Here is a 12703-nt window from a genome sequence, read left to right as displayed (position 1 = left end):
AGAGCAATATACTTTCACAAGTACGAGGCATGCCGAGTTTCTCATGAAGCAAATGTGTTTGCGGAAAAAAACTGAACTGAGGCCAATGGGTGCCGTGCGTGCTACTTCTAACATCCGATGACAGGAGGCCTTCGCGGGACATCGACTCAACGCCATCGATGCTGGGCGCTCTATGCTGAAAAATATTTCCGAAGCTGGACATTACATGTCAAAGATGAGGAATAAGTTGGAAGACAGAATACATTCGAAATTGGGTTTTGTATGCATGTTTTGCACTAATGGGGTTCTTGAACAAATACACAAATCAAGATATGGGCCTATTTGTGTAACTCTAGTGTTGTGCATTGATACCATATTTAATGAAACTAAAGTCAAAGGTTATAAATGTAAGCTTACCAATATTTAAGAATAGAATGTCCTTCCCATGCACACATGCAGTTCTGCTTACATCGGCTGTAAATGTTTTACAGTAGCCTAAATAAACAAGAAAATCATCACTGATTATTAAACAGCTAAAACAACATTTCAATCTGAGTAAATACATAGCTAAATGTAAACAATATTTGTTTTTGAATGAAATGCATAACTCTTTACAATAGGCTAAAGTCCTATTGAAGAATAAACACAGATGACATAACAGTATTGTGTTAATTCTCCTACCACCTTACCCAAATACTTGCCTCCTTTTCTCCCTTCACCCCCTAACTTTCCTCTCATTCCTAAATGTCACACAGCTATCCAACACTGGATAGCTCTTTGGTGACTTGGTGACTCATGCTCAACGCTTCCAAGAATTAAGTAGTTACTACCCTGCTCACATTGCTCCAATCCTCCTTCCCACACCATTCCATTTCTCCCTTATTGCCTATAACCAACACGCACGGGCTGCAACAAACATGGGGGTCCTCTTTGCAAGTGATCTAAAACTCCAAATCAGAATCTCCATCCTCTACAAGAGCATTGCTCAATCTCCTTACAATTACATTACAAATATCCGCCACCTTCTTCTAACCTATCACCGTCACATGAGGTCACTCGGAAATTAGGCTGTTTTAATTGTGCTGCTGCAGGATGTTACCAATCAGCTTATTCCGGAGCAGCTAAAATGGGATACATTACTCACCGTAATCGTATTTCTGATGCTTGTATCTGCTTAGAGTCACATGCTGTGCATAGGCCGACATCTAGTGGAAGCTGCGGAGTATTATAGTTTGTTTTTCGAAACTCGAAAAAAGGGCGTTGATACAGGGCGTGCCAGTAATACTATCCCTAGTGTGACGTCGACTGTACCCATGATCCCTCACGCGTCTAGGACCCTCAGATTGTTTTTTTCCGCCATTCTGGTCGGAAGCATTTCGCGGAGTTCCCTGGCCTTAGCCATACTTTTGCTAAATATTGTTATATTTACCCATTTCTCCACCCCAACGTCGAGTCACCGAACTTCCATACTCGACGCCGGCCCGGAGAAGAATTCGACCGTCGACAGCTGCACGACGGATTTGGGCCTAGGAAGGCCTCGGCCCGGGCCTTGGAAGGCCACTGGCCTCGGCCCTGCAAGTAGGGAGATTGGGGGGTGGACATACTCTACACTCTTTTGGTATATAGGTACATTCTTATATATTCCTACACTTACAAGCCCGCTGCCATAAGGTGCGTATGGAGGGTACCCCTTTCCAATTCTGCCCCAAGTGCAACCCAAATACCCTTGGGTCGACAGGCACGCCACGTGCAATCTCTGCTTGCCGAGGGACCACCCCGAGGCGAACTGCAGAGCGTGTAGTAGGTTTAAACCCAAAACACTTAAGGATCGTTCGATCAAGCGTTGGGCGCACCACGCCAGGCGTCAAGAGGCCATGGCAGCGGAGGGCGCCTTCAGCGATGGCAGCGACGCCGTGCTTTCGGACGGCGAGGGCATTATGGTGTCGAAAGACAGCCAAGCGCAAGTCCCCGACCTCGGAAGGTCGTCCGGCAGGGCGGCTATGGGGAAGACCCCCAGTGACACAAGCGCTTCCCACAGCACTTCCACAAAACACATGAAGTCCAACCGGGACTCGACGCGCACGTCGAGTTCTCGGAAAGAGGCACATAGAGAACGGTCTGAATCGGCGTCCTCTGGGCGTTCTCGATCACGATCGCCGCATGACTCCAGGCAATCATCCACTGTTGCCATGAGTGCCTCGCTCCCCAAGGTAACGGAAGTTCGATCGTCGGAGGACGAAGCCGACTTCCATCCCCAGACCGCACTCCAGGAGTCGGCGCCCGCAGACCGCGTTACGGCGGCTCCCGAACCCCTACCTCCACACTCGAAGGATAGGGACACTAACTCTGCACCTCGACGCCAGGCGTCGAAAGGCTACGTAGGGGCGAAAAAACAGGGAAAACACTCTTCCACTCACGGGGAGGGGGAAAAACAACAAAGGAGGAAGCCTCTGCCTACTTCCACACCTTTAGGACTCTCCACTCCTCAGAAACAGACAGACAAGTCCAGGTCTTCTGCTATCACAAAAACCCCTACTCAGACCACCAAGTCTAGTCAGGATAAGTCAGAGAAACTTCCAGAAAGGGTCATCCCCAGTTCTAGAGAATGGTCTAGTGATGACATAGACAGGGTCATGTCAAGGATGTCATTATTGTCAGATTTTTACGCAAAAAACCCTGAACACTTTCTCTCATATACTCCCGACGGGTCAGCTCCCTCAGGCTCTAAGGATCTTATACCTCCATGTAAAAAGTCCCGGTTTGAAACACCAAAACGGTCTTCGGACCCCTTCTATGTACAGCCCTACTCTCAGTATCAAGGAGAGACATCCTTTTGTGAGGATCCAGATTTGGGCATGTTGGAAGAACAAACTGGTACGGGCTACTATGGGGATGATGAGGACCAAGAAGAGGATGAGGACGACCCGGAAACCTACAGAGTAGATTCCCCGGTAGAGAAGGAACCCCCGGTTACCGACTCCCCTGTCGACAACCAACCTCTCCTGAATGAAGTGCTGTCTCGAGCAGCTGAACATTTCCACATTGACACCCAGGGTGCTCAAGAGGAGAGGGACTTCGCCGAAGAGTTAGTGGGAGAAAGGAGGCCTGTTGCTCAGGCCATCCCTATCCTGAAGTCTATTCAAAGGAGAATAGACCCTTCACTCGTAAATCCTAACCTCACCAGAGCAGTGAACCCTAGGATTGAGAAACTTTTCAGGGCAGCCCAATCAGACCCACTGTATATAAGGGGGCATCTGAAGCCGGACTCCCTAGTTGTTACAAACACCCGTAAGAGGGCTGGAACACCCTTGTCATCGTCCGAAGCTCCTCCCGACAAGGAGAGCAAGAAACTGTATGGGTTGGGCAGGAAAGTTGCCTCCACTTCCGCATACCAGGCAAGGATTGCCAACTCCACCACCCTGTTGGCCAGCTACAACTGCCATCAATGGGAAGAAGTCGCAGCACTCATAGACTCCGCCCCAGAACCCTTAAAGAGCCAGTTGGCACAAGTTTCGGCAGAGGGAAGAGCCGTGTCCGGTTGCATTCTAAAGGCAACCTTTGATGCTGCGGATAATGCCGGCAGATTGATAGTAGAAGGAACTGTTATCAAGAGACACGCTTGGTTAAGGCAGTCTGGATTCAAGGCTGAAACCCAAGCATCATTGTTAGATAAACTGGTGGAGCCGGATCTGTTTGGTAAGGCAGTCGAGGACGCGCTGAAAAATGCCAAGGACGAGTATGAAACACTCAAATCCCTAGGCCAACTAACCAATAAACCCCCTAATCAGAGAGGGAATGGCAATTTTTCGTCGTCCACGCGGCCAAAATTCCCAGAGAGGATCTAACTATTCCCAGGGGCAGGGTACACCGTGGAGCAATAATAACCAACAATCTACCCAGGGTTACGGCAGGGGTAATAAGAGAGGATGTGGGAAAGGTAGAGGCAGCCCCAGTAGAGGAGGTGGCACGCCTCCACCAAAACAGTGACGCTCAGTTCAAGGTCCCTTCTCAGGCAACCCCAGTAGGGGGACGCATTTCCAACTTCACCCAAGCTTGGGAAGGGATCACATCAGACAGATGGGTGCTGTCCACAGTATCCGCACGGTACTGCATATAACTGTTAGAGCGTCCCCGAAACCATCCTCCACGACAAAGAATACATTCTTTGGACCACCAGAAGATCCTCCTCGAGGAGATCGTCAATCTGCTAGCAAAGGACGCGATAGAACTCGTCCCGGGACACCAGGTAAACAAGGGTATTTATTCAACTTACTTCCTTGTGCCAAAAAAAGATTTGATAATGCGCCCGGTATTGGATTTATGGCCTGTAAACAAGTATGTCAAGCCCCAAAAGTTTTGCATGACTACTCTCCAGGAGGTAATCCCCCTCCTAAAAAAGGGGGATTACATGGCAACATTGGACATGAAAGATGCCTATTTTCATATTCCCATGTTCCCAGCGCACAGAAAGTACTTGCGCTTCAAGGTGGACAGTCGGCACTACCAGTTCAAGGTACTGTCCTTTGGGATAGCTTCGGCTCCAAGGGTATTCACCAAGGTACTGGCGGTGGCGGCAGCACACCTACGCAGGGAGGCAATCCCGGTGTACCCTTACCTGGACGACTGGCTCATCACGGGGGAGACCCCCGTAATTTGCAGAGCAAACATTCAAAGGACAATCAACCTCTTTTTCGAATTCGTTTTCTCAATAAACGAGAAAAAGTAAAGTCTCGTGCCAAGCACATCCAAACAGTTCCTAGGAGCTATCCTAGACACTCAAGAGGGGTTGACCTTTCCTTCCGAGGAAAGAATTTGTTATATACTGCTGCAAATTCCGCAATATCAGTCCGGTCGCCTTCATGCCCTCCCAGGTTCCCCTCCTGCCTGAACCTTTCTTTTGCACTGGCAGTCCTGGCTGCCTTTCAGCTGTCCCCCAAAACACTACTTTCTTTCCTCTGCTCATCGCCCACCAAGTCAGTCCCCGAATCCTTGCCCTCCTTGTCCTGTCTCACTGCTACCCACTAAAGCCTCCTTTTCTTTGTGGGCAGACTTCTGTAGACAGAGTTTCCTGTATGGCTTCTTTAGTGGGAGGCACATGAAGCGCAGTCTACAGACCCAACATGCTGTACTCAGCCAATTCAAATTTTGCTCCACCCAACTTCTTGTTTACTCTCTCTACTCCTTTGGCCCCCTCAACAAATTTCCGAATTCTGCTGCTCTCACATTACACAATCACCCCATTCCTCTCCTACTTCTACACACGCATTCAATGCATGCAGCACAAATCTCTTTTCAAATGTATTCCCCAGGTCTTCATAAGTATCCAAGAGTGGGTTGTTTATGAAAGGCGACAGCGCACTGCACTAGTTTTTAGAGGAGCCAGTGGGCATGTCATAAAAAACAGAGCATTCTCTCAGCTAGAGTGAGCAGTTGAGCGAGAGAGAGTGATTCTGTTTCCCTGTTTAATGGCAGCTGCCCCAGCCAGCAAAAGCCCAATGCGTCATGGCAAGAAGGGGGTATTATGCCTCCCCAGCCTTGCATATCCCATTAGTCGTGCTGGTGGTTTTTCAGCAGGCCACTATGTTGTATGGAAGATTGCTTGCGATGTAAGGTTCTTTCTATGTTGTATGGAAAATTGCTTGCGATGTATGGTTCTTTCTATGGATTTTACCAGCTAATAATACGAGCCCACCAAATCAGACCTTCTTAATACAAGGTATTTAGCCTCATTTTACCCATATGTTATTTACCAGTCGATTTAAATTTGGTCTACATCTCTGTCTAACAACGTTATAGCAACGAGTTTCTAATGGCACAATTTGCTGCCTTTTCTTTCTCTTTTTTGTTTCCTTCTGCTCTTTTCTTGCCATTGCGAATCGATATCTTACTACCATGGCTCCATTGCAATTGGGAAACACCAAATGGACGGTATTTATATATTTTCTTTTCAACAAATGTTTGTGGTTCTCCATCACCTCTATTTTGTTGTGCATGATGTTCTCTCTTTCTTCATGTGCATGGCATATTTGAAACTCACACATTTACTTGGATTACTGGGAAACCAATCATTGTTTACCTGTGTAAACTCATGGATGAAAAATGTGTTATAGTGTTTGGTTTCCACCCTCATGATACCCCCTTGCTTTGTTTCCCCATTATCATGTTATTTGTTTTATATTCCTAAACAGTGCAATTAATTTTGATATATGATGAATGACATGTCTTACTTAATCCATATCAGTCTCAGATGAAGAGCAAGCACTGCTCGAAACACGTGTCAGGCTTTTTCCTGTTTTCAATAAATATACTCTGCAACTAAAGCAGTCGCCACAACTTTTTTCTTGGTGGCGCAGTGAGGCTGGAACATATGTTCATTTGTGTGATGCCTGTGGTGTACTAGGGCAAGGTACCCACAACCTCCAGCCACCTGCTGCCTCTTCTACCCTAAAAGTAATTTCGCAAGCACAGTGTCCTCTCTGGCATCTTTTGCCCTGCCCATTAGCTTAAGTTGATGTTATCCCACAAGACCCTGGGCTGTTTCCCCACCCAAATGAACCGCAGCATTGCAGATCTTAAATCCCGAAAATATTCTCTAGGTAGTGCCATCGGGAAATTGATGAACACATAAGAACCGGGGTAACAACACCAATTTGATCAGGGAAATCCTACCATAGAGATTGAGAGGTAGAACACTACACTTCGATTCAATATGACGTACCTGAACCACTGTATAAGGGGTTTGGTGTTGAGTTGGCACATTGATGCCGGTTGAGTTTAAAAAATGCTAATAAACAGAGTTTAAAAAGAAAAAAAGGATACATCCCAACAGGGTGCTCCCACACAACAATAAGTGAAACAGTATTTTTTTTTAATAATTGAGACAGAATCAGTCATCTAAGAGCCATCACCACATGCCTTCTCGTTTGGACAGAAGCGACAAGCCACAACTTTCTGAGCAGGGATGGATGGGAGGGTCGATGAGGAATCTGCGGGAGAAGAATCCATAGAAAGATCATTATGGTGAGTAATTTCTCCTTCAATGGATTGATATTCACCTGCAGATTCCTCATTTTGATTGACCCCCAAGCAGTCAGAATAATGGAGGAAGGCAGAAAGATTTAAACCTGTAGATTATGTAGAACTGCCCTACCAAACAGTGCATTAGGTCCCTGTGCAACATCCAAGGCATAGTGCTTGGTGAATGTATGCAAGGATGACCATGTGGCTGCCCAACATATATCCGGAACAGGAATCCCTCTTTGGAGGGAAGTAGAGGCTGAAGCCCTTCTGGTTGAGTGAGCCCTGATGTGCGCTGGAAGCTCCATGCCTGCCGATTGGTAACACTCAGATATGCACAAAACAATCCAAAGTTTGGTATGGCAAGATCTTTTCGAGAAAAATAATGGTCCACGAACAACTGATCTGACTTCCCGAAACTTGAATGAGCGAGCAACATTGAAGCTCAACGCTCTCTTCGGGTCAAGGCAGTGGAAACGCTCTTCCTCTTTTGTGGGATGAGGAGGAGGGTAAAAGATAGGCAAATTAATAGACAGGGAACGGTGAAACTCAGAAACCACCTTGGAATTAACCCGGGCATGACTTTGAGCAAGACTTTCTCACAATAGAACCTTAGAAAAGGAGGTTTCAGCACAAAGCTTGCAGCTCGCTAACCCTCAAGGCAGAAGTGATTGCCACCAAAAAGTCTGTCTTAAGGGATAACAGCCGTAAAGAACATGAGTGCATAGGCTCAATAGAGTAGGTAAAAACCAGATTAAGATCCCAAGCTTGGACAACATAGGGGGTTGGCAGACATGTATTGAGAAGGCCCCTTCAGAAGTTGGGCCATGACTGGAATAGTAAAGAAGGAACCTTGGTCTGGGGACCTATTGAATACAGGCAGGGTGTAACGCTCACCTGGTATCCACGGGGACGCCACTCAGCCTGGCTGGACCCTTCACTCCCTCTCAAACCTCTTCCCTTGGTAATGCTTCAGAGAGTTGGGCCTGCAATACAGGAGTGCTAGGTTCAAACTTAATTGTTCCTTGCTGCTTAACGCCCCGCCTCCCTTGAAAACCAGACCTTCCCTCAGACCTGTCCTCACCTTGATTTTTTGTACGATGCGCTCTCCGTCCTGCTTCTCAATGCAGGGGCGCGTAGATGGAGCGGGCGTGTTGCGACCGAGTTACTTCACTGGTGCGAGCCCTGTGCGAGTCCAGTCCTGCTGTGACTCCAACTTTGTTAAGATAGGTTGCTTCTTCACAGTTTTGATATTTCAGTCTCTCTTCTTTCTTTCTTCCTCCTTATTCATTTGCTAATGTCTCTGTTTTCTTTACCCTAGGTGTGGAAAGTGATTTTGGCGTTGCCATGCAGATCGGCGTGGAGCATGAATTGGTGAGCGAATGCGCCTTGCACAGCGTTATTCTGAAAGTAATGTGCAGTGCGCAGCGATCATCTGCCTTTCTTGTGCCAACCTGTGCTTCTTGTCTTGCTTGCAGGTCGTTGTGATGTTCCAGAATGGATGCCGACCACGAGACGTTCGAATCAGGTAAGAATCTTCTGCTTCCTTAACAGGAATGATTCGATGCTCACTAATGCTGTTATTTCTCTCTCTCCTTTCAGGTTGCGGTGCTCCGGAGGAGGATCTGGTGCCTAGATGCTGGTGTTGCGGAGACGGCTGCGGCGCCTAGATGCTGGATTTCTCTGGACCGGATAATAGATGGACCGAAGACAGGATGCTACTCACAGGTAAGTGCTGTAGTAATGATGTTCTTGTTCTTTCAGGGTGCACAATTCCAGGATTCAACAGGTAAAGAATTCAGGAGGCAGAGCTGGACACAGTGAGCGTCACGCTGCTAACCATAGAGTAACGCAAAGCGTGTTCCTCTGTTTGGGCGTGGCTTATATAGCCCCAGGAACTCCAAGGTCCGACCACACCCAAACACTAGACCGCATGGCTCAGTTCTGAGAACTGAGCTATGTGGGAGCCTCCATGTTGGACCAGCCCATTACGAAGTCCAGGCCCCCATATTACCTTCACATTAAGCATGAGCCTGGTGCCAGAAGCTGACTCCAGGAGAGTCTTTGGCAAGGTGGCAAGGCCTTTGAGGCTATAGTAGGAGACCCTAACTTGGCTCCCAGGGGAAGACTAACTTGCCTATGAGGGTTGGGGGCAGGGACCATGACACAGGGCCGCCAAATACCCTTTGAGTTAACCTGAAGGCCTGATGAGGCCAGGAATGTAAACAAAAAAGTTTGTACCCTTCCTAGTGGACAAAGCTCAAGGCTATGGTGCTTTACTGGTACAGGATTATGGTCCTGTCCATAAATTAGTGTGTAGGTTGGTCCGTAAAGTGGTAGATCCAAACCTGAGGTCAAAGGTATATTAACCTCTCACTGAGCTAAAACAAACCAGAGAATAGCAAACAAGAGTTTTATTTGCTAATCATACAGGCAGATATTCAGTACATAAAACTTGAAACAAAGTGTTGAAAAAATGCAACATACATAAACAAAAGGTAAAGACAACGTATGATACCATCAATATAAAAAGGAGAGAAGTGCAGTATTTACAACAAAGTGAACAAAAAATGCTGTATTAACAATATACAGATCAATCTTGAACAAAGGTTATTTTCATTCTTACATCGTAGTGTACCAGTTCATGTGGACACACAGGTCCTTTGTGAATAAATCCCAAGGTCAAAAAGTAAAAGGCGAGGAAGGCTATATCATCGCCCAATTTCATAAGGGTGTCCTTATTAATGTAAAGTTTCTTAGTCAGAAAATACTTTACAACAATATGTGTTTCCAGGGTCCTATGGAGAATAAGATATCTTGATAGCCAATGTGGCAGAGACTGAGTGGACAGGGTCTGGTTCAAACAGGAACAATTGCATGTGGCTATTCCCGGATTGACACGTTTCGGCGGAAATGTGGTAAGGTAGCGTCCGCCTTCATCAGGGCTCCGTAGGGGCGACCCTGCAATGTGTATAGAGAGCTGCAGTGAGTAATTTAAAAGAATGCCAATAATCATTTGGCATAGATGACAATATGTATGTTCTCTCAAGCACCGAAGTGGCGGCTTACCTGCCGGTGCTGTGATCCCCAAGACTCGGTCTTCAATCACCAAAGGGCAAAGGGCTGGGCAATGAAGGTACTCAAATGGGTCCTGCTGAAAAGTAGGCGGGCCCAAGGCAGTAGTCGTAGTGTACAGCGTTATTCTGTGCAGGGGACAAAAATGAAGGTTGGAAAAATATACTGAGGGGTGTTGTATTGATCTCGCTATGGGCTGCAGTGGCTTGCGGGTAAACACCAATGCAGGGTAGAACAGATACATGAAATAGGTACCTGTAGGGTGGCAAGTGAAAGTTCACTGGGTGGTTGGTGAGCTGGGATGGAAGCGTTGAAATTCTTCATCAGTATCTGGCGTGATTACTGGAATTAGTCCTAGGGAAAACCTGGGACAGAGAAAGAGAAGAGCAGCCCAGTGTGAGGTGGGGAACCAAGGCTAACTAATAAATGAATATTTGGTGTGTATGCTTCATGCGCTGTCCAAGTTTAAGACATTATAGCACGGTGCAGGATAATATTGCTGTCACATGCACAAATAGTGACTACCAGCAGACGCTTGTTGCGTTCGCTTCATGGTGTACAAAAAAGAAGAGGGAATTTAAACCCTCCCTCTGGTGTCCTTATTGTGCTTGTAGGTGAAACCTTTGTGGCCGTGTGAACAGTATACAATTATTGGCTAGAGTGATCTGTGAACGGACCAGTTGCCACACCCGATGTATGTGAGTACACGGGTAGACATACTCCAAACTCTGACAGTTAGCTTACCTTGCGGAGCGGCTCAAACACTCCAGCCGCGCGCGGTGAGGAATGCTGTCTGGCTGGAAGGAGGCCGCGAGTGCGCGTTGCAAGCGAAGGCGCGAGCGCTGGGTGCCGTAGTAGAAGAAAACGGCGTCCATGGCAACCGCGCGTGCGCGGTGCCCGAAGCTCCGTGACGCTGGCCAATCCCCTGCAACACAGAAGCAGTGTCGGGCAGGGGTGGAGGCGCGCGTTCCCGTTTGTTGTTGTGGTGGTAACTATGGGAACTGGCGACGGCGCGCGGCTGCTGTCGCTGCACTCAACCCTCGGGGCTGATTCAGGTAAAAAGGGGGGGGGGGAATATGATTTGTGGATAGTGTGTCCCAGCACAAAGAGGAGTGGGGCTAAAGGACAGACTTGGTGGTCACATGGCATGTGGGCCGGAGACCTCATGTGCGATGTGCCAATGCCCCCAAGCGTGTTGTGTGAGTAATACTCACATACAAGTCCACGGGCGCTGAAGGGGCCCGTGAGGGGGCAAAGATGCGCATATAGTGCTGCAAATTATCCGGGGATGTATGAGGGTGGTGTATTGTGATGCCAGGCAAGGTACATAGTGAGGTGCCATACAACAGGCTACTCATAAATATTTTCACTTAAATTCAGGGCTGGAAAATCTCATTCAGACCGTGGTGGTATGTGTCCAGGCGGTGGATCCATCTGTATTCTTTTTTAAGAAGACTATGTTGGATGTCCGCTCCGCCTTTCACTTTTTCCACCACCCACCACAGAATATCGTTGGGGGTGTGATTCATTGTCAGGTAGTGCTCCACTAAAGGGGCTGACAGATTTTTACATCTGATTTTGGAACAGTGTTCCGAAATCCGCGTGTTGACAGCCCGGGTTGTTTGACCTATGTATCTGAGGCCACATGGGCACTCAATGCAATAGATCACATTGGAGCTTTTGCAATTGGACAAATCTTTTAGGGTCCATTGTCGTGCACCAATGGGAAAGGATTTTATCTTCTTTGTAAATTTGCACGCGACACAACTGCCGCATGGATGGTGACCTTGTAGGGGTCGGAGTGTGCGGGAACTGCCGCCTGTGGTGTCTGGTTGTTAAAGAGATGATGAGGCCAGGGACAGAAGGAACTCCATCACTGTGGTGGTGGGGGAAGAGATGGGGTGAATCTCGCCTTCCCTGCACCACGCCTCAGATTTTCTCCACCTGTACGCATAAGAGATCTTGTAGAAGGTCTGCATGCAGCCAGCAACACCTCAGGTACCTCCTCTGAAAGGTCCCAGTCATCATACTTGATCCTCTTAAGGGTCACGCATGTAGGTTGAGAGAATCCAGGGTCAGTGGAGATCTCTACATCCGACCGGGTAAGGAGATCCGGACGCCGAGGCAACCGGTGAGGCCGAAAGATGGTCAGATCCAAGAGATCGGGGTACCACGCCCTCCTCGCCCAATCTTGGGGCAATCAAGATCATGGTCGCTCAAAATTTGTTCAACCTCCTGAGAACCCATGGAATGATGGAAATCAGGGTGGGGAGTCAAGGTCCAATCCACCAGACACATGTTCCCCAGTACGCCGTCCGCTTGGATTTCCCTTGAGCAACACTGTTCACACTTCCTGTTGGACTCCGTGGGGAACCACTGCTGGGGTACTCCAGAGAACGAATACCTGGTACACTTCCCACTCATGTGAGACCGTGCTCCGTCTGCTCCGAGCATCCACCAAGGTGTTTTGCATCCCCGCCAGATGAACTGCCGAGACCGATATTTTGTTCTCCCGTTACCAGAACCAGATGCAGAGGGGGCGAGAGTGTGTTAGTCCTAAAACAAATCCTATCATGGTCTAGCCCCCCTTGGGCAACCATGCACCAGTCTTAGACAACTCTAGCCAATCTCC

The 12703-nt window shown here is 47.9% G+C and overlaps 1 protein-coding gene across 2 annotated transcripts in view; it reads right to left on the bottom strand.

Moving 5' to 3' along the window:
* GSAP (gamma-secretase activating protein) overlaps window positions 1-12703 on the bottom strand; it is a 2819616-nt gene that overhangs the window by 1755469 nt on the left and 1051444 nt on the right. For both annotated transcript variants that reach the window (XM_069628052.1, XM_069628053.1), the window contains exon 14: window positions 397-474. In XM_069628052.1, coding sequence (XP_069484153.1) covers window positions 397-474 — 78 coding nt within the window. The remainder of the gene's footprint in view (window positions 1-396; window positions 475-12703) is intronic.

Source organism: Ambystoma mexicanum, chromosome 12 (genome assembly GCF_040938575.1).
Source record: "Ambystoma mexicanum isolate Mex_15411 chromosome 12, UKY_AmexF1_1, whole genome shotgun sequence".
Lineage (NCBI taxonomy): Eukaryota > Metazoa > Chordata > Amphibia > Caudata > Ambystomatidae > Ambystoma > Ambystoma mexicanum.
This window is presented reverse-complemented; position numbering and strand designations above follow the sequence as displayed.